The sequence below is a fragment of the Kogia breviceps genome, chromosome 18, assembly GCF_026419965.1.
Source record: "Kogia breviceps isolate mKogBre1 chromosome 18, mKogBre1 haplotype 1, whole genome shotgun sequence".
In the NCBI taxonomy this organism is placed as follows: domain Eukaryota; kingdom Metazoa; phylum Chordata; class Mammalia; order Artiodactyla; family Physeteridae; genus Kogia; species Kogia breviceps.
In genome coordinates this window covers 54353376-54374994 of record NC_081327.1, presented here as the reverse complement: position 1 = coordinate 54374994, position 21619 = coordinate 54353376, and the positions used below count along the sequence as shown (strand labels likewise).

The window sequence follows — 21619 nt, the reverse complement described above, 5'->3', positions numbered from 1 at the left end:
TATACACACACACAGAGTACATTTTACTGCAGGTTATTTTTAGAAAAAGGACATCGGCGGCTTCTACCTCTTATCTCTTAGAACAGGGCTGCCTAGAGCCAGCAGGCGGGAACGCCTCAGCCTTCTCTGAGACCACCCTGTGGGAAAGGCCAGGGGTGAAGTTATGGGTCCCAGGTGAAGCCAGCCTTCCCCTCCAAAGCAGCCACACAAGCGAGGTTGTGATACCGAGGGGCCCCGGCTGAAGCCACGTGGGACAGTAGCATATCTCCTAGTTGAGCCCCACACCAATTCCTGACCTACAATATTGTAAAATATAATTCAGTTGTTTTGAACGCCAGCAACAGGGGGCTGGGACAGCTGGGGTGTGTTCCCACGGGGGTTTATCGGGGAGTCTCTGCTCCCAGCCCCCAACACTGGAGCGCATGGCGGTGATGGCAGAGGCCTCCGGATGGCTCTCCTGCCCTGTGTCCCTTTTCCCCCTCCTCTGCTCAGACGCTCTGCCATTTGCCCGCAGCTCTCTCTCATTCAGCGCCTTTTGTTCCCCCGACCTGCCATGTGAACTCCCCGTGCAGAGTTTGAAAAAAAAAAAAAAAAAAAAGCTTTGCTGAGATATAATTCACACACATAACATCTGCCCATCTAAGGGTACAGTTCGATGGGTTTCAGTGCGTTCTGTCTCTATCCCTACCTGACCTGGGTTTGTTGGTCTGTTTCTCCCACTGGGATGTAAGTCCTCGGGGAGGACGTCTTGCTGTCTGTTCACCACCGTATCCCCCCCTCACCCCCCTCGGAGCCTGCCCGGCACAACGCGAACACCTAGTGACTCTGCGGCAGCTTTGTGGGCACAGAGTCGTCAAGCTCCACGGAGGACGTAGGCAGGTCCTTGAGACGATGGCCTTGGCCTCGGCCGACACGCGGTGTGGACAGCTGTAGGTGGGCCTGAAAAGATGGGCTTGGGTCCTCACTCTCCCCTGCCCCGGACCCCTGCAGACTTGCCTGTCCTGCACCGACCGCCTCTCTGCTAATTCTGCGTTAGGGACGGCACCTGTGCCAGTGGTTGAGTGAAAGGTAACGGCTTCCCTCCTTAGCCTCTCAGCTCACATATTTGCATCTCACCAGGGCCTTCTGGGGACATAATATCCCATGCAGGGAACTTACATGGTGATCATTTTCAGGTAGTTGAAAGAGCTGGGTCTGAGCTGGCAGACTCGGGTTAAAATCCAGCTCCAGATGTAGCGGGAGCCTCTGGGATCCGACACAGACGCTCTGCCCTCCTCTGATTCCACTACAGGGTGGGCCCCGCTGGCCTCAAGCTGACAGCATCCCCCTCCGTGAGAGAGAGAGAGAGAGAGAGAGAGAGAGAGAGAGAGAGAGAGAGAGACAGACAGAGAGAGGGAGGGAGGGAGGGAGGGAGAGAGAGAGAGAGAGAGGGAGGGAGGGAGGGAGGGAGGGAGGGAGAGACACCAGTGGTTTGGGGCAGGGGCAGGGGGAGGGGGAGGGGCAGTGAGCCTCCAGGAGCCGCCACCTGGCCGGGACTGTGTGAGACCCAGGTGAGAGCTGCTTACCTGAGCCCAGGCAGCTCTCAGATTTGTCAGCAGAAATAACTGATGCTATGGCTTTAAGCCACGGCGTGGCGGGAGCCTGCTACTCAGCCGTAGATAAAGCACCTGATTAGCAGCTTTTCCTCCTTCCTGGGAACGTGAGGACCAGCTCCAAGTCCTCATCTAAGGCTCTCTGTTCAAGAGGACCCGAACCAAGACGAATGCGGACCTGCCGGGGAGGTAAGGTAACTGCACTTGGGTGAGATAATTAGCTCGAGCTCTGGGTGCTTCATCCAGAAAAGGGGAGGAGTATCGCTTCTAACCTAAGATTCTTCTGGAAATGAAAGAATCCAGGCGAATTTAGCATCTGGTAGCCGGTGTCCCATTCGGGGCAGCTCACTGGCTCAGAGGCAAATTCGAATCCAGTTTCCAGGTGTGAAAAGCTGAACTGCCAAATGCTAGGGGAAGACACGCCGGAACGTGCCTGGGCTTGTCTGCTTGCTGGTGGGCCTGCAGGGAGCCATCTTCCTCTTCTTGGGTCCTAAGGGCAGTAAAGGGACTCGGTTCTTACAGAAATGTTATTGTATCTTTCTGATACACGGAACCCATTCTTTGTCTGTTTTTCTTTTCTTATCAAATTACCCCAATTGACACAAATTTGAGCAAATAGTTTCAGTTCCGGTCACAGGACTTGGGGCTGCAATCAAGGATCTGAATGAAATTCCTGGTAAAATACAGTAATTAGAAGCACAGTTGAGAGCAGAATCGAAAAGTCCCAGCCTGCAGCGACACTGAAAGGCAGTCTGGTTAATTTCCAAATTATATCTGGGCTCAACTTGCAAGGGGTTATTTTTCATTTCGGCAGAGAACATAGGACTGAAGATTATTACAATAACCACACAAGACTAGGGATATAATTATAAAATAAGCCAGACCCTAGCAGGCAAATCATGTTTAATGTGTTTTGAGAATTGAATATTCTTTATGGCATTAAAAACAGAGGGGGGAAAAAAATCAACGTGCAGAAAATTAATTAAACAAGAGGTAAGACACAGAAAAGCTGTGGGTGTCATACAACTACAAATACAAAAGCAACAAATTAAAAAAAGAGCACACACGTAATTACAGATTTCAGTAACATGAGTAGCCAGAACATACCCAATGAATTATCAATACTTAATCATCAAAGATCTTACTCATTTTGCAAGGGGGCTGGTGGTGATGATGGATTTCAGTTGATCCAAAAGACTTTTCCTTCCATCGTAAGCAAACCTGTAATGACGGCTCAAGTAACTCGGAAAAGTGGAGTTCCTTTTCTCCAAGAAAACTGACACGGGAGGGCTCTTCTCCTCCGCCCCCCTCTACCACCAAAATTTGTACATTCATTCAACTCTTTTAACTAAGGCAACCAAAAGACAATTTCTTGAGACCCCCAAACACCCTGAGAAGCCACAAATTCTACCCATGTTAAAAGGGAAAAAAAAAGAAAAAGAAAAAGAAATGAACGACCTCCAAAACTAAGGGCAGTCACTCTGCAAAGTGCAGGATGGTTCACCGCTACAGCTTCTGGGGATTTCATGTTAAAATATCTCTTTAAAAGGAGGCATGGACGGGAGTGAATCAAGACCCAGCCACACCCTGGGTTGAGGAGCGACCTGTACTGGACGGGTGATGTATGGATCAGCCCTCAGGTGTCTTTTCAACTGCACACTCTGCTGAGGTAGGACCTTGGGAAGAAATGCGCAACATCTCCGGGCGTTAGAGCGTCCTCATCATTAAGCACTGCTCTTCTGCTCAGCTGGGGGGCCCAGGACAGTCACACGCCCGGGCCACGTGGGCCCTTACACAATTCGAGAGCTTGTATCGATCGGATCGCAGCCACGGAGGAGAGTCACAGCCACGGGGAGGTGGGCGAGACCCTGGCGCTGACGCGGGGACGCCTGCCGCTGTCTAGCGCTCTAGCGCAAGCTCGAGGGGTGCGGGGGAGGTGGAGAACCCCCGGCAGGCAACTACAAAAGGTTATTAGCAAATGGTATCAAAAAGTATCAAAACATTTCAAAAAACTTTAAAAACTGCCAGGCTTGGCGGACACACAGGGCAGGCTCTCTTAAGCACCCGGAGGGCTGCCCTACACGACAGAGGTTTATCCTGGAGGTGGGGACTCCGCCCCTTTCCCTCTGAAGACGCTCGGGATCTCCACGGAGACGGCAAGGATGTCCACGCCACAGGGCTGGAACCACCCCTCCAGGTTTGGGACCAGTGGTCTGAGATTCTAGCCAGAAGTTCTGAGCGCCAAAAGCTAAGTGAGATGCTGGCAGAGCCACGTGCACGGAGGACCAGGGTAAGAGGAGGAGGAGGCTGCTAAGTCTACAGGGGGGTTGGGGTGGCGGGGTGCCGTCCTTTCCCTTCCCCCACGGCTGCAAATCACCCAAAGGTCACTCCTGGCTTAGGGGCCAGGCACTTTGAGCCACAGGTGAACCCACCTGAACTCAGAGTGGGACCTGGGAGGGACTCCACTCCCCTTTGGCGTTCGGGTTCCCATCCCAAACGGAACACCCTTTAGGGTTGGCTTCTGGGGTTCCTATCATTCAGGCCGACTTATCATTCAGGGTCAAGGGGAGGGGCATTCAGAATATAAATACACACATGAGGTTTTCTGCTCAGATCAAGATCTAGAAGGAGTCCTACCTGGTACCCTCGATTTCTAAAGCAGCAGGATGTTAAAAATACGAATTGAGCCATACACCCAAGCAAGGTGCTAAGATAATCTCTGTGTATTTTCAACAGCGGAAAGACCACTGCAAGTAACGGGGATTCTTCAGCTTTTCCGCTCTGCTTGAGCAAACGGGGTTCCAACTTGGGTGAGGATCAAACGCGAAACCTACCACTCATATGAAGTTAAAACTCTGGTTCTTTAAAAGAAAAAACTCAGAACCTGAATAAAAGCCCACCAGGCTCATTCTGAAAGATCAAAGTAAGATGACCCAAGCATTGTGGAAGTTCTAGCAGAACAGCTCGGAGCGTTGAGTTTGACAAAATAATGGAAAAAGTTGCTGTTTCTGTCTCAACGTGGCAGCCAGGAGGAGAACCCAAGGCTTCATCACCACGGTTTGAAATCACACTATCGTGATTTTGCAGCTCTAATGGCCACCTGCATAAGTACGTCCCCAAGCCCTGCCCGCCTGGGCTAGAAACCATTTTCTGCCGATCTTAGCGGCGCTGCACAGCACGGTGATTTCCCTCTTAAGACCACAGACAGCAGAGACCCGCCACAGTCCTACCGCTCTGCTCTCCCTCATCCAGGCGGGCGTTGCTCACAGGGCACGACGCTCCGCTCCACGGACCCCAGTGAACTCGAAAGCCTTCCTCAGCGCAGTGGAGCCACTGCCGATCATCTGAAGTTGGTCTCCAAAGGGAAACTTCCTCATCAACCCTACCTTTAAGGGAGCACACACCGCCTCGATCGTATTAGATTCTAAGGCGTGTAAATCATAAACATCCTTCACGGTGGCAAGGGAGACATCACGGAATAGTGGGTGCAGGACATGGTATGTCGTTAACCCTCAAGGCACAAGGAAATCAGAATAGAGGCCAGCTCTGCACCCTTATCCTGGGACGCGTCCTGGAAGTCAAAAGTACAACTGGCTTAGGCTAAAAACTCGTGCCTGTCCGCTTCCCAAGGTCAAAGCCGTCCCCGCTCCCCAGAGCACGCCTGGTCTTCCCACACGTGCTCAGCCCAACCCGCCCCTGGACTCTGACGAAACGACCACCCTCTTCGCGCGTGACCTGGGCTGAGGTGGGGAGAACAGAGCACAGGTTCTGTGCTTTCTAAAGGGGCTTCAAATGACGAAACCCTTCCTGGAACAGGAAGGGGGCAAGCTTATCCCAAAATTGGCAGTAGTTCTGCAAAACATGTTCCGAGGAGGGCTGGACTAGGTTTGAGGTAAAAGAAGGGTCTCGGGCTCCATGAAGTTTGGAAATGCTGGGTTGATGGAGGGTTAGCAGTTAATGCAGGACTCCTCAGAGCCTTTACTACACCTAAATGTTGTTTTAAAGAGCTCCAGGAAGATGGGCGGTTTTGGGGTTTGACTGTTTGTATGCCTTGCAGAACCTCTCAAGAGTCTGGAAGCCTTTAGCGACTTCCACAGGCAAGGAACCGGCTAAATATGCAGACAGGTTGCCCGCCTCACGAGAGGGGGCAATCGTTTGGGTAACCGAAGCTTTCAACTCCCAAGTGGCTCTCAGCTCTCCTGGTTACTAGAGAAAGAGGCCAATCAAAATCACAGTAAACCTTTGCGAGAAAGGAAAGGAAGTGTAGTAAAGAGGAACGCAAAAGGGAAAAAGAAGTTAACTGAGATTCTTATTCTAACAGCAGTGTCAACGGTAAGTCTTGAAGCGTTCTCGTCTCTGCAGTCAGATCTCTGCCGCAGTATAGATCACTAAGGCCTCCCTTGGCTCGTGATTAAAACCCACCCCAGCGCCCATCGTCCTGGTGTGACACAGCGGCTTGGGCACGAGTCTGGAACTCTCCTTAAACGGCACACGCCCCTGTTTTGAGTTCCGGTAACTGCGGGCCGGTCACGGATCTCATGAGGAGGTGCGGAGTCCACTTTCACAGCTTATACAGACTGAGAGCTTAACCCCTGGGAGGAGACCTGGCCATTATCTCATCTGTCACTTAATGAAGGGGGAAACAGCTCATGACTTGTGAAAGGAATCCGCCCCCAGCACAGAAGTGCTGGGCCGCGGACGGCCAGGACCAGGCTCTGGCGCTGGAGCCCAGGGAGATGCTGGGGACCCACGGGCCCTCGCTCACTCGCGCGGGAGCTCCCTGCGGCTTCTCAGAGCTGCAGTCACAGAAACCAACGGCACATTCTGCGGGCTCCCTTCTTCTTTCCTGAGTGATAAATGGAGATCTGTGGGGCTCAGCACGTCAGTCATCTGAGCAACAGCGGGTTCCAGGAAAAAGAAAACAGTAAAAAGACGAGAGCACAGACCACAGAATAAGACGCCCTTTTTTACCTTTCTGCCTTGATTATCTGCCCCCTTTTAGAATTCGGGAAGACGAGCAACCAGGAGAAACGGGGTTGTTCAGAAGCAGCAGCCACCTGAGCGAGAAATCGCGGAGGGGAGACGTCCCCGGTGGGGGGGAGTCCCAGGGCCCGCCGGGCTGCCGGGCTGCCGGGCTGCCGGCGGCGCTCTCGGTCACGCACGGCTCTCCGTGCTCCGCCCGTAAAGACGCCCTTGCCGGTGACTTCCGCACACGGCCGACGCTCAGGCATTCCGGGGACCGGCTGAAGGAGTTTCCAGGCCCCCCGACACCACTCCCGGTAGCTTCAGACTCGATAATTCTGAGGCGGGGCTCAGGAACCCGTTTTCTTCAAGGCTCAGCCAGGTTCGGGGAGGCGTGGACGCGGGACTCTGCAATGTCCCACCGCAGCCCTTCGTTTCGCTGGGAAAACGTCTGCGTCACCCCTGCCCTGGCTGTTCTCTGCGGGACGGTCGCGGGGGGGGCGCGTCGTCACCCATGGGGGTTCGCGATGTGGGAAGCAGCCCTGCACAGACACAGGGGTCGCCCCTGCCTGGGCCCCGCTTTAATTCTTCAAGCAAGATAATATGTCAAGTCATACAGAATATTTAGTCGGTTACGGTGATGTCATAGAAATACCAAGAATCATAAAAGTAAAAAAAGCTGCTAAGTTGTCAGTAATGGTTCCGGGATTCTACCAAGTGGCTGCTGGTCTGCAGACGCGCCGCAGGCGGTGGTGGTGGCGGCGGCGGCGTCACTGGCCGCGGTCCTGGGGCCTCTTGCCCTTGCCCTTCTTCTTCTTGTCCTCCAGCCGTGGCTTCAGGGCGCACACGCAGGCGGACACGCCGGCGATGGCCTTGGGCAGGTCGGTGCCCTTGCTCCACTTGTCCTTCTCGCGGTCGTAGACCTGCACCGTCTTGGAGAAGGCCGTGTTCTCCCAGCTGTAGCCGCCCAGGATGTAGATGCGGCCCTCCCACACGGCCACGCCCGACTCGCTGTTGGCGTGCAGCAGTGGTGCCACGCGGGTCCACTGGTTGCACTGCGGGCTGTAGGCCTCCACGCCCAGCACGTCGAAGCGCTCCATGGACTCGAGGCTGTCGTCGCTGCCGCCGATGGAGTAGATGCTGTCCCCCAGGCTGCACATGCTGTGCCAGCCGCGCGCCGTGGTCATGGGCCGCCGCTCCTCCCACACGTCTGTCCGGTGGTCGTAGCACAGCAGGTTCTTGCGGTAGGGGCCGATCTGGTAGTCGTGGCCCCCCGAGATGTACACGAAGTCTTTGTAGATGGTGCCCGCGTGGCCGTACGTGAACCTGTGGAGAGACAGATGGATGGACGGACCGACAGAGACAGAGGGGGAGCTCCGTGCCGCACAGGCTGGGCCTCTGTGAGCCGGGGACCCGGTCTTCTCCTCAGCAAAATGGCGACAAGCTGCCCTCTGAGGGGGTGGTGAGGATGGGAGCGGGGGACACACGGGCAGCTCTGAGGCCGGACCGCCTGGGCCAGAATCCCAGCTCTGCCCTGTCTCTGCCCCTCTGAGAAGCGGGGCGGAGACAGCAGCACAAGACGGCATCTGTCTCATGAGAACTAGAAACGCCACGCTACTGAGGCACACGTGTGGCCCCGGTCCCACCACACATCAAGCAGGGCCTGCGACAAAGTGCAGCTCCAATTACACGGCAGTCTGGAAGAGTCGGCCCTAAAGGGACAGTAAATATCAGTGGCTGCCAGCGGTCCAGGGGAAGCAGGGAGGGATGAAAAGACGGAGCTCGAGGGCTTCTTCCGGCACTGGGGCTGTTCCGTACGACACCGTCAGCGCGGATACACACCGTCACGCACGTGTCAAAACCCGCAGGATGCACAAGCCCGGGAGGGAGCCTAATGTAAACTAGAGAGCTTAGTTAATGCTCCTGTATCGACTTTGGTGCCTTAGCTGGAAATAACGTACCAGTTACGACTGCAACGGGGGAAGCTGGGTGCGCTCGGGAACCTCTGTACTTTCTGCTCAATTTTCTCTACACCTAAGAATCGCTCTAAAAAATGAGATCTATATAAAGACGACAAAGAAAGTACCAACAGCAAACAAAGTGCACACAAAGGTGGAACCGAAAGGGAATGGCGTCACGACGTTCAGGACGGTGAGTCCTCAGCTGGAGGCGGGAAGCAAGCGGGTGGGAGGCGAGCACAGGGGGCAAACGGGTCCCAGGCGGCTGGGCTACCGTCCAACGTCTTCGGCTCTTGGGTTGGGCTGTGGGTTCGTGGAGGTCTCGTTATACAAATACGTCAATGAATGAAAAAAGGTATGAGTAAACAAACGCAACAAAGGTGGGGCATGCGTGCCCCAATGGCGGCAGCATCATGGATTATGTTTATTCCAACTCTGGATGTCGACGGCCCACTTAGAAAAAAATAACGACGGGGCTGTTGTCGCACTTAAGGTACACAAACCACCCCGGCTGGCCGAGAGGAAGTGACAGTGGCAGGTATCCTTATGTAACTGAGCCTCACTTCTCCACCTGTAAAGTGGGACGGTACACAAGACCTGAGCCTGGGAGAACACAGATCTTGGTTGGCCTAGGACAGGGTCAGGATTTATACGGTTGAGCTCTCCGTTCACGGTCATTCGGGTTTGGGTAATCAATTACATGGGTTATTAGCCACCCCACCGGATCACTGGGGATATCAAGGGACTCATCACGTCAAGCACATGGCCCAGGCTGGCACGTGGTGATCAACAGCTACTATCGTGATTGTCCAATCATCTTATCCGCAGGTGTCCGGGTGTTACTTCATCGGCTTCTTGGAACCTTTACCTGAAGGTGGTGGTTACTGTGGGGTGGGGGACAGGGGCGGGGACTGGAGGAGCCATGCAGCTTCTCCTACAGGGAGCTGCTCAAATAAATGGCAGGCACCTCTGCTAAGCCCGTGACGATAACAAATGCAGTGAATGGACACCTTGACACAGCGGTACGGACATCACATCCCCTTTACAGATAAGGGAAAAGAGAGAGTGTGGGGTGAAGACACTTGCTGGGGTCAGATGGAGGACAGAGAAGCCTCACCCTCTGCACCCCTCCTGCCCAAAGCCAGAGGGATTTTCAGTAAATCTCTCACGCCCTGAACTCGACGCTCATTTCCCCGAAACTCAGGAAGTGAAGAGATTCAAAAACAGAGGGATGTTTGTCTCAGTGGCAGAGCTGACACTTGCACTCCGACGGCCCAGAACAGGCGCCCTGACAACCACGCCCTCTGCTCCCCACGCTGTTATTTACAAGCCAGGAGATTCTTCCTGGAATTGGAAGGCCAAAATATCCAGAAAGGGAGGTGGGCTCAACTGTAACCCCAAAGCCTCCAGGTCTGTAGGGTCTGCCACAAAACCCCAATCACCTTGGCAAGCCGGCCACATAGGACCAGGAGTCGGTCTTGGGACTGTAGGTCTCTACCGACGAGAGAGCTCCATTCTCATTCCGGCCGCCGACGGCCACCAGCATGTCTTCGATGGAGGCCAAGTAGAAATCCACGCGGCGCTGATTCATGGAGGCCACCTGCGGAGGCGAGACAGCTGTACCTTCCCTTCCCCAAACTCGGGTCAGCGTCAACATCCCGCACCGCCTCCCCAGACATGCTCCATGGAAGGCACAGCCCCGGAAGGGGAGGTGGTGGCCACGTGAGCCTGGGGAAGGGAGCCAAACTTGAAGAAAGGGGGGCTCTGTAGGTGGGATTTCTCAGAGCCCCCAGGACCCTCGAGACCTCGTGAATCCCCAAGAGGGGGATGGAGAATTCATTCCCCCAAACCTGTCTGGCCACGTGGCCGACCTTGTAGACTGGAATTCTGCAGCACACACAGGTCAGAACTGCTGATGTAGTGGTTTCCTGAAATAAAAGTTCATCTTTCCCCTCACCCCCCCCCCGCCCACAATCAGATATTTTAAAAATTAATGCTGACTGTCATCTGTGTTGCTGCGCAGAAAGTGGTGCTCCACAGAAAATTAGCAATGGAAGACCCAAGTGTTTTTCTTTCTTTTCTAAATCATCCAGGCAGAACACACGAATGAACATGGTCCCGCAGGAGAGCATGTCAGGCTGCCACCGCTATGAAGGTTTGAAGGACGGGCTTCAAAGCTGGGAGCCTCCTTCTAGCGCAAGTGCAAGACTTACACCTTGGTTTTAGAGTTTTGAGAATAAAGTCAAAAGGTCATCCAAGTCCCTTCTGAGCCTTGAGCTCAGAAAAGCACTGAGTTAAGTAAGAAGACTGAGGTGTGAATATAAAGATTGAGAAAGACTTTCACGGGTGGCCCTCCGGTTCTTGGGAGGAAAGGAGCACATGTGCCAATCAACGTGAGCTACAACCACCGACCCTGGAAGGTCAGCATCCCCCCCACCCGTTTCCAGAGGGAGAAGCTGAAATTTGGAGCGGGCAAGGAAGCGGTCTGAAACCCCTGGCTACGATTTAGCCAAGCTGGGGCGCGAACCGGGGTCTGACATCAAGACCCAGGCCTGTCCCGGAATCAGCTGCCACACCTGCCGAAGGGCCACGACTCCTACCAGGTGTGAGCCTTCGTGGCCTCCTTGACGAGCTCCAAACCTGTCCCAAAGAGGAGCTCAGCGGAGACTCTGAGACGCGGGGAGGGTGTCAGGTCAACGGGTCAACCTCCCAGACCGCTGTCATCCAGCACGGCAGCCACCAGCCTCCTGTGGCCACTTACACTCAGGTGTAAATTAGTGAACATGAAATAAAGTGGAGAACTCAGTCCTTCGGTCGCACGGGCCACGTTTCCAGTGCTCAGCTGCCACGCGTGGCTGGCGGCTACCGGACCGGATGGCGCAGGTGAAGAACGTTCTACTGCACGGCGGCGCTCTGGACGCCGACCGTCGCTGCAGAAGGTGGCCGGTCAGCCCTCACCGCCCCCAACCGGGGGAGGGGAACGACGCGGCCTGCCGCTCTGTCGCCACACCCCGTTCAGAAGCGGGGTGGTGGTCAGTGCCCGAGAGGAGGGGGTGGGGGCAGTCAGGGCTAAGGTTAAGGAGATCAGAAGTCCTCAAGAGTAAAGAAATAATGTGGCTTTAGTCTCACCTTGATCCACTGTTTACAGCGGGGGTCATACCTATAAAGAAGATTGGATGCCGCATCCCCTCCGTTGTCCCGCGAGAAGCTGCCGCCGGCGATGAAGATGAACCCCCCCAGCACGGCGACGCAGTGGTGGCTCCGCCGGGCCGGCAGGGGCGTCTCCTTGACCCACTGCTCGCTCCGGGCGTCCAGGTAGCAGGTGTCGTCGCTGAGCTCCAGACACCGCTCGGAGACCTCGCCGCCCACAAACAGCAGGCACTCCTGGGTGGTGCGGAGGGCCGTGCGCTTGGTCTGCATGACCGGCTGGGCCGCCAGGCTGTTGTGGTAGCGCACGGCCTCCTCGATGAAGCCCTCGCAGTTGGCCTCGCGGGGCAGCAGGGAGCACACGGCCGGCTTGACGCGGTGCAGCAGGTCGTTCTTGGGGATGAGCGGGAAGTGGATGTTCTCCAGCACCTGGTAGGCGTGGGCCTCGCGCTCGGGCTGCTGCGTCAGCCACTGCAGGGCGGCCTGCAGCAGGTCGTGCTCGCACTCCCGCTGCACCTCGCTGCTGCCCAGGTAGGCGCACAGCTTCTGCGTGGAGACGTTCTGCAGGAAGCCGGGCGTGAAGGACAGCGTGCCGAAGCGGCGGAGGACGAAGCCGTCAACGAAGGCGTCCAGCCGCTTGAGGCTGTAGATGGAGGCCAGCTCCTGCAGGTACAGGTAGTTGTCCTCGCTCACCTCCTGCTCCAGGTACTCGCAACAGAAGTCCACCACCGTCCACATCTGCAGCAGGTGGGCCGTCTCCAGGACGTAGTCGATGTTGCCGCCGTCCAGCACCAGCTCCCCGCCGTACAGGAAGTCCACCACAGCCTTGAGCCCAATGTAGGAGGCGCCGACCAGCTCCACCTCCTTCTGGAAGGCCTCGCGCATGCCGAGGGTGAACATGGAGTTGAAGTAGTCGCTGCACACGGCCAGCAGGTTGCGGTGGGCTGGCACGCGCTGCTCGTCGGCCACCAGGACCACGTCGCAGAAGAGGCCGCGCAGGCGCTGCTCGTTCAGCCGCTGAAGCACCGTGCTCGAGTGGTCGGCCCAGCGGTACACCTGCGGCGGCGGTGGAGAGGGCGTGTCAGGAGGGGCGGGGGGCCGCCAACCCGCCCCCACACCGCAGGGGCCCGCCCAGCTAGCGCTACGTACAGTGGAACGAGAGAGAACAGGAAACAAGGTGTCAGGGCACCTCGCAGAAAATCAGGCTGTTTCCCTGTACGTGCGCCACGTGTACTTGTACATTTCCTTTCGTGCCTTCTTTACAAATAAAAATTTTAACTCAATCTTTCTTTTTCCCTTTGTTTCGTTTTCCCTCTCTCCTCCTTCTTTGTAAACAGAATTCCCCAAAGTTTCCTTCCTTCTCTCCTTCCCTGTCTCTCTTTCCTTCTTAGTGTGTGTGGGTCATGGCACATAGGTTCAAAAACGCTGTCCTATCGGGAGGGTGAAGTTGCCTGGGCTGTAGCCTCTCAAGTCGGACCGAAGCTGGTGCAACCCCAGCTCCACTGCTCTGCAGCTGCGTGATCTGGGTGAGTCACGAGGAGCCTCTGAGCCTCGGGCCCTGGCCTCACAAGGGAAGATGAGCCTCGGTTCGTGGCCTCACCCAGGTCTGGTGCGGGGGAGGGGTCATGAGACGGAACATGGCACAGAGCTGGCCCGAGAACAGCGGGAGCAAAGTCAGCAGCTGTGACCGTCAGTTGCCACAGAGTCACCGTGCCGACGGTGATGCTACAGAGAGAGACCAGCCCGGGGAGGCAGAGGGTCCCAGAGACTCTGCAATATATCCAGACTAACGTGCTCTGTGGAATCTTACTTTCAGAAACACGGCTTCAACAGTCATTGCCAGAAAATGTACGTGAATTGCAGGAACGCCGTCTTTTCCCGGGAGCTGTACGTGCCGCAGACCCCGCACCGTGCACTGGCCTGCATACTCTCATTTGAGCGTCACAGGAACCCTCCAACGGAACGTCACTCATAACCCCTTATTCCAGATGAGGAAAAGCGAGGTTCAGAGAGACTAAGAAACTTGCCCCAAGTCCCACAGGGACTGAGGCTCAGGGCTGGGATTTCAACCTAGGTCTGACCCCAGAGCCCGAACCTTGAATCACCACGTTACGCTGGAATTAACGCATCAGTTGACGTGAAGAGTTCATCGGAATTCATTCAATAGATTCAGGGTGGTGGACAATGCTTGACTGTTACCTGCCTGCCCTGGGCTTTTGAAGATGCAAAGAAAAATCAGACCCAGGCAACGGTTTCTAAACCCTGGAAGAACTAATTAGGATATTTCATACTGCTTTATTTATTCCCTATAGAAACAACAAGAAAATTCAACATATGGAAAAACAGACCATTCAGAAATATCAACTAGGGAGCAGGGCGATTCAGGGCCGTTTGGGGAAAGGGGCAGGGCGGGCGTTAAGCCCGAGGGGAAGTGGTGGTGGAAAGGAAGACAGGTGGGTGAGGGCTCAGCAGGTGTGAGCAGCTGGGTGACTGGTGCACAGGTCCTTCTGGGTGACTTCTCAACATGTGTCCTACGGCAGGGGGGTGGTTTTTTCTTCCCTTCCAAATCTGTTCCTTTCCACCTCCGATGCATTAGTAATTGGGGCACTTTATTTCCCGTGGTTCTTCCCGGGCCGGCCAATTCCCACATCAGTCGCTCTGGCTGTTCAACAGTCTCGGGCAATGTCCTCACATTCCGAGGGTACCAAACAGACGTTCCCTAAAGCTTCCTTCCCTTCCAAGTTTACAGAGCCAGGCTCTCCTACCTTACATTACAGGATGGTTTCTTGTAGGTCCATACACAGATATCTCCGTCTATCCTGCTTATTCAGAGAGAGAGCCAGGCTGGCCTGGTCTGGGCTTCAACACATATTGGCTTGGGGCCCCTCTTGGGTGCGGACTGAAGGAAGGAAATGAAAAAGGCACTACAGCGGCAAGCTGCCGAGGAACAGTGAAGGCTAGTGTCCCAGGGAAGCAAGTGAGGGGCGTCGGGTGGGCTATCAGCCCACCCCGGGCTCCTGGTTGTTTCCAAGCTGGTGAGGGTGCCGGAATTACCCCGCTTAAATAGGGGCACACACGCCCCCAGGCTATGGTGTGAAAAGGGAAACAGCCCTGGGGAGGGGCAGGGACTGGGGAGAGCCCCAGATGACAGCTACCAGGGGAGCCACCTGCTGCAGTGAGCCAGGCCAGGGGTGAGGGCGGCCACTGTTTCTACAGCTGGGTCTCCAGGCTCAGTAGGCACGTTTAATTCTTTACCTGGGTCTTGACTACAGCCCGTTTCTGGTTATTTAGTACAGCAGCAGAGACCAGAACTAAAAACAGACAAACGTGCCTTCCCAACATTAAACAGGCATCAGTAACTGAGTTGCAACATTTCATATAATTTAGAAACTCCGACCTGCAACATTCTGCAGTGGTTATTAACCCTGCTCATTCCTTGGTTTCTTACTTTAGCACCTTAATTGGGTGAAGAAACTCAGGATCTAACACTGGGCAGAAAGCAGGTATGGGGTATCTTATATTAAAAAAGAACTCAGGGAATTCCCTGGTGGTCCAGTGGTTAGGACTCCGTGATTCTACTATAGGGGGCAAGATCCTGCAAGCTGCGCGTCACGGCCAAATAAATAAATTAACTAAATAAATAAATAAAAAATAAAAAAATAAAAAAGAATTCAGCATCAAAGTGGATCAACACATTTTAGAGCAGATAAATGAACAGCAGCAGCCACACAATTCCACCGCTCTGAGAAGGGCACGATCTGCCACCACATGCAGCAACCAGGGTGAACCTCAGAAGCAGGTGACAAGAATAAGGAGCCAGGCACCCAGGGGTCCCACCCCTGACTCCATTTATATAAGTTCAAGGGCAGGCAAAACTGCAGGGCTGAAAGGTGGGCGAGTGGCTGTCTTGCTTGTAGGGGCTGGAAGGGTTTGGTAATGTTCTTTAACTGGGTGTGTTGAATGTCTAGAAAATCAAGGGCACATTATGATTTGGGCACTTTTTAAATATAAATAGTTAGGAACATAAATACAACGAACCAAGGGACAGAGAAGCCTATTCCTACAAGCTTCAATTCAGAGAGAGACAAGCTCAGAATCTGGCTTGAAAGGACAAAGATTTCTAGTGCTGTCAAACTTAGAAAGCTACGCTGTCTCTGCAGCCAAGCTCCCAGACAAAGCCCCTTTGAGTCAGCAGCAAGACCCTTCTGGGGTTTCGCAGCAGATAAAGCCAGGTTTTGGCAAGACTCTTCTCAGTCAACTCAAATGGAAATAGGAGAGCATTTCTCAGGAGGACCAACCTCCCCGGAAAGTTACACCCCGTTTTTCTTTTTTACACATCTGTAGAACCTCGTTCTGTCTTCTTCTCCTCTTATCTATAGGCTGCTCCCAACTCCCTTTATCTAAAATGGTATTTCTTCGTCTTTTTTTCAGTCTGCTTTTAAGATATTTTTTTCTAATAGCTCGCCATGTCATTTTAACACATAATATATATTCTATATATCTGTGCGTGTATTATATGTATAGCTTTATACTTTAAAAGACTAAAATTCTTTCCAGACCCCTAAGAACCCATTTCATCTCCCTGTGAGCAATACCAGCCCCGTGGAGAATGCATCATCTAAGGTAAACATGACATTTAATCTTCAAAAAACGACACTCTTAAAGAATTCCCTGGCGGTCCGGCGGTTAGGACTCGGCACTTTCGCTGCCGAGGGCCAGGGTTCAATGCCTGGTCGGGGAACTAAGATCCCACAAGCTGCGGTGTGGCCGAAAAAGTAAATAAAAAATAAAGAAAGAAAAGGGTGTTATTAATATTCATAAAGAGACAGGTGTAAATTGGGGCTGTCTCACCAACTGGTCCCCCAAACCTTATCTACATCAGCTGTGGGGAAAGGGGCCGCTCCAAGTCACCTGAGGAGTTTGCTAAAGGAACAGATTTGCAGGTCCTGCCCTGAGATTTTAATTTAGCAGCTCTGCGGTGGGGCCGGGCATATGCACTTCTCAGGAGACACCTGCCCCCTCCCCGTCTCCCAGGGTGAGTCTCATGTAGTCAGTGGGCCACAGGTAGGTAGCCTCGCCATGGAGAACCCACCCTCACTGGCTCCTAGGGTCTCAGAAGGTCATGTCCGGGGGAGACTCTGAGCCCTTAACATCCAGGTATACACAGTGTTGCCCCCACTATAGGGCTGGGGACTGGCTTCTCCATGGACACAGCCTTGGAGGTTTTGAGCCCCAGTGGAAACACAAATCGCACGGCGTCCACCCTGCCCTGTAGATACCAGGCGAGGGATAAGCGAGTCAAGTTGTGTTTTTAACACCCCGCGCACCCCCCACCCCGGCTCTTTCTGATTTTCTGATTTTTCCACTCCTTGCCTGTGCCACCTCTAGTCATTGTTAAGGAGACCAACACCAACCCCAGAACAAAAAAATCAGTCTGTGCAATAAGAATGAGCTCATTAGAAAAATCTCACGCTTCTTTGGCAACGTGCACAGGTGGTGAGCGACCCATTCACAGACCTTTGAGGATTCGCTGATCTTGTACGGCCGAGACACTCGCGTCTGCCGGCTTCCCTCCATCATAAACAAGATCGCAGCCCTACGACAAGAACAGGACTTCTGAGCGTGTAGTAATAACTCGAGGTCATTCAGGAATCGCAGGCTCTGCTGGCAGGTATCAGTGACAGCAAGAGCGAAACAGTCACATGGAGGAAAGAGGGAGAAAAAACTGTGCTACAAAGAACTCCCTTACTCTGAGAGCTGGAAAAATCAGAGGGTTAGAATCAGATAAAACATTTAATAAGTGTTGCTTTTTCACCTAAAATCCGAAAACATCATGTCTTTTAGCCCACCTCCTACAAGTACCTACCTTTGGATGCTTGAGCTGAATTAGGCCTTTTTGAGAGATCAAGATTATAATGACAACAGTTATCATTTCAGAACTCAGACTATGACCCTGGAACCAAGTTGACATGTGCTATCTCATTAAACTCCCACAACTATTTGGCAGGGCTGATGTCACTTAACCCATATTATCGATGAGGGTATTGAGCTCAAGGTCACAAAGCTAGTGAATGGCTGGGAATCAAACCGGAGTCTGTCCAGCTTCAAAACTGGACAGACATGGGCCCTTCACTGGGATGCTTGGTTGAATGTGGCCTAATCTTTAAGAATCTCATACTTTTAAAATTTCATGAAGTTAAGGATATGATACAATGATGACTACCAAGTATAAAATACGTTCTAGACACAGGCACCGTCTTAAGTGTTTTCTGTGTCTCACTGATTTAATCCCCACAACAAGCCCACCAGGCCAGCACTATTATTATTTTATTTTATTATTTATTATTTTTTTGCGGTACGCGGGCCTCTCACTGTTGTGGCCTCTCCCGTTGCGGAGCACGGGCTCCGGACGCGCAGGCTCAGCGGCCGTGGCTCACGGGCCCAGCCGCTCCGCGGCATGTGGGATCTTCCCGGACAGGGACACGAACCTGCGTCCCCTGCATCGGCAGGTGGACTCTCAACCACTGCGCCACCAGGGAAGCCCAAGGCCAGCACTATTATTATCCTCAGTTTATAAAGGAAGAAGCTGATAGCAATGAGGGGAAGTCGCTTGCCCAGCACCACACACAGGAAGAAGCAGACCTAAGGAGGCTTTCCTGCTCTCAATCCCTGGGCTATTTCACTTGACCATTTAAAAAAATGCCCACAGGCAGGAAACCTCTGCAGGGGGCGCCCATGCCCCGGCTGGAACATGCAGGATAAACTTGAACAAGCAAGTTAACCTCTGTAGACTTCATGGTTTAATCTATGGACTGGGCTGGTGTATCAGGGGATGTTAAGGTTTCTTCCAGCTTTGAAAAGTCAAGCAACCCATTAACAGCACAGAGCCAGGCTTTGGGGGACCTCGGGGATGGGGGGCACACAGAGGAAGGATTAAGCTAGCAATATGGGCACAAGTCACATACTGGGACAGAGGAGGAATTCTTCTCCCTGCCAGCGGAGATGAAAAGAGTCAATTTGTTACCTACTGAACACACAGCCTCTGCTAATAAAGCACAACGTGACAAGGAGTCAGCTCTGTGTCAAGATAATCAGGGACACACAGAGGGGGCTCCAGCGCTCCCACGGAGGGTGGGGGGACAAATCCAGGCACAGTCCACCCTGCCAGCTCCCTGGGGGGAAGGAAGGGACAACTCGATTTCTCTCGACAAACTAGCAACTTCGTGACAAAGACCAGCTGTCCCCACCCCTGTCCTTTCTGTCTGCTCCTAGGACGCTGGGGGTCTCAGAGAGGGAAGAGAAGGACACCAGCAGCCATCCTACTGTTCACCTCTGACTTTCTTGTTTCACGTCCACCCTCTGAGACAGGAGCCACCATCATTTCTGACACCCAGGCTCAGGTGGCCGTGCGGCCCCGCCCAAGGTCACACAGCAGACAGTCTGCACCACCGCAGGCAGCCAGCCAGGGCTCAGGTCTGCCTTCAGTGCTAAGAGCTTTCTTTTCTAGGCCAAGATTTCTAGAGAGAGTATCCCCTTGCGGAGGCTCCCTTTTGTCTGCGGGCAAGTGGTCTGGGGCTCACTGCTACAGGAGTGTGGGTATCAGCTGCCTCCTGTGCTTTCTGCAAGCAGGTGAGGGGTCAAGGCCACACGCAGGGACGGTGGCGATCCCCAGTGAGGCGTAAAAGGTCTTTTAGGAACCGAGGCCGCGTCTCCGTACGGGAGGGTCCCCAGGGAGCCTCCTCTCCCGGCTCCTTCCCCGGGTTTCGACCCTGAACGTGCCCGACCGCAGCGCTCGGGGGAACAGTGTCGTGGAGGTGGACGCGGACGCCCGCCGGCACCCACCTACCCGTCCCGGGTCTCGCCGGCAGGGTCTCCGGGGAGGCCGCTGGCGCTCGCTCGGACCCAGCACCCCCTGGCGGAACCGCCAGCACAACGGCCGCCCGGGCGGGCTCCAGCCGACTGCGAGGAGGCGGAGCTGGTGCGCCCGCGGCGGAACGCGGAGACGCTCCCTCACCTGGGCCGCGCGGGCCGGCCGCACAGGCCGCACCTGTCTCACCTGCGGGGGCGGCGGCCCCCTTCCCCCCCACCCACCCCGGCCCCACGGCGGCCCCTCCGCTCGCCGCCGGCCCCGCGGTCCGCCCCCCGCCCCCCGAGCACAAAGAGATCCCGGGGGCGGTACCGGGTCGCAGCTCGCGGGGCCAGGGACCCTCCCGAGGCAGGCCCGCCCCCCGCCCCGGCCCCCGGACGGCGCGCGGCTCTCGACCCGGGCAAGAGCGGGGCGCGCGCGGAGGCCCACCTGGGAGGGCGCGCTACGGGCGCGGCGCGGGGATCCCGAGCAGCGGGGCCGGGCGGGCGGGGCGGCGGGGCCCGGGCGTCGGAGCCCGTGCGCCAGCCGGGTGCGCGGCCATGGCTCCGCCAGGAAGTGCGAGGCCGAGGGCGGAGGCGCGCGCGGCCAATGGCGGCGGCCGGGAGGGGGTGGGCTCTGGCGGCGCGGGGGCGGGGCCTGCCCCAGGCGGGCGGGGCCTGTGCGGGGAGTGCGGGGGGCGCGGCGTCCTCGCCCCGCCTCGCCCCGCTGTCCCCCCGGCCACCGGACTCGCTTGCGGCCCAGGCGGGCCACTCACAGTCACGCACCGCGAAATGCCTACTGGGTGTCGCCCGCCGTCTTAGGCGCGGGGACACGGCGTGGAGGGACAGGCGTGGTCCCGGCCCTGGGGGACCGGAGTGCTGGGAGGGGCCATCGCGGTGGCACCGTCGCACCCAAACCTCCTTCCAGCCTTAGCTCGGTCGGCCTCTGCGTTCACCCTACGGTGAGGCTTTCGCGGACCCCGTGATTAAAGTCACCATCCCTCTCTCCTCACCCCGTTTCCAGCTTTCCGCTGCACTTAGCTTTTACCACCGTCTAATCTTCTGAATCATTTCCTTGTTCATTTGACTTATTGTCTCTCTCCCCCACTAAAAACCCTCCAGGGCAAGGTTTACTGTCGGTTTTATTCCTGGCTGGGCCCCCAGGGCTGGCACCTAGTAGCCGCTCAATAAATTTTCGAGGAATGAAAGAGTTTAACCATCACGGATCTATCCTTGTCAAACTGATGCTACAGCCTGGATAAACCTTGAGAACATTATGCTAAGTAAAAGAAGTCAGACACAGGACACATATTGTATGAGTCCATTTATATGAAGTGTCCAGAACTGGCAAGTCCATAGAGACAGAAAGATTAGTGGTTTCCCAGGGCTAACCAGCTGGGGGGAAACGGAGTGGGTTGCTGTTAAGAGATTTTGGTGGGGGAGGGTGATAAAAATGTTCTGAAATTAGGTGGTATTGATGATTGCACAACTCTGAATATACAAAAAAAAACATTGAAATGTACTATTCAAAAGGGTGAATTTGGGATTTCCCTGACGGTCCAGTGGTTAGGACGTGGCGTTTTCACTGCTGTGGCCTGGGTTCAATCCTTGGTCAAGGAACTAAGATCCTACAAGCCACGCGGCGCCGCCAGAACCAAAAAAAATATATGGTATGAGCTGTATCTCAGTAAAGCTGTTGTGCTCGCTTCGCCAGCACATATACTAAAATCGGAACGATACAGAAAATATGAGCATGGCCCCTGCGCAGGGATGACACGCCAATTCGTGAAGCGTTCCATGTTTTTTTTTTTTTTTTTTTTTTTTTTTTTTTCTCCCGGTACCTGGGCCTCTCACTGTTGTGGCCTCTCCCATTGCGGAGCACAGGCTCCGGACGCGCAGGCTCAGCGGCCACGGCTCACGGGCCCAGCTGCTCCACGGCATGTGGGATCTTCCCGGACCGGGGCACGAACCCGTGTCCCCTGCATCGTCAGGCAGACTCTCAACCACTGCGCCACCAGGGAAGCCCCGTTCCATGTTTTTGTATGGCTGATTCACTTTGTTATAAAGCAGAAACTAACACACCATTGTAGAGCAATTATACTCCAATAAAGACGT

The 21619-nt window shown here is 54.8% G+C and overlaps 1 protein-coding gene and 1 non-coding gene across 3 annotated transcripts; one reads left to right on the top strand and one right to left on the bottom strand.

Moving 5' to 3' along the window:
* Nucleotides 1-1754: 1754 nt before the first annotated feature.
* KLHL36 (kelch like family member 36) lies at nucleotides 1755-20079 on the bottom strand. Of its 2 annotated transcripts, XR_010837674.1 has the most exons (6): nucleotides 19956-20079; nucleotides 17177-17255; nucleotides 11642-12715; nucleotides 9955-10112; nucleotides 6564-7880; nucleotides 1755-1770 (listed from the first exon to the last, which is right to left on the bottom strand). XR_010837674.1 is itself a non-coding variant. In XM_059045503.2 (5 exons), exons 2-5 carry the CDS (start codon nucleotides 17237-17239, stop codon nucleotides 7325-7327), a joined length of 1851 nt encoding a protein of 616 aa, XP_058901486.1. In that variant the 5' UTR covers nucleotides 17240-17255; nucleotides 19956-20079; the 3' UTR covers nucleotides 5883-7324. The 2 variants fall into 2 exon arrangements, 1 of the variants encoding a protein (XP_058901486.1); XM_059045503.2 differs by lacking the exon at nucleotides 1755-1770 and having other exon boundaries at nucleotides 5883-7880.
* Nucleotides 20080-21202: 1123 nt separating this feature from the next.
* LOC131745680 (U6 spliceosomal RNA) lies at nucleotides 21203-21309 on the top strand. Its single transcript, XR_009332413.1, has one exon. It is a non-coding gene; the product is annotated as a U6 spliceosomal RNA (small nuclear RNA).
* The last annotated feature ends 310 nt before the right edge of the window (nucleotides 21310-21619 follow it).

What these genes read in the sequence shown, in the direction of transcription:
- KLHL36 (XM_059045503.2), bottom strand. Translation starts at nt 17,239, where the DNA reads ATGATGGAGGGAAGCCGGCAGACGCGAGTGTCTCGGCCGTACAAGATC. An exon ending in AGATCAGCGAATCCTCAAAG is followed by an intron (nt 12,716 to 17,176) that starts GTCTGTGAATGG and finishes CCGCCGCCGCAG; the next exon opens with GTGTACCGCTGGGCCGACCA. An exon ending in GCTGTAAACAGTGGATCAAG is followed by an intron (nt 10,113 to 11,641) that starts GTGAGACTAAAG and finishes TCGCCTCCGCAG; the next exon opens with GTGGCCTCCATGAATCAGCG.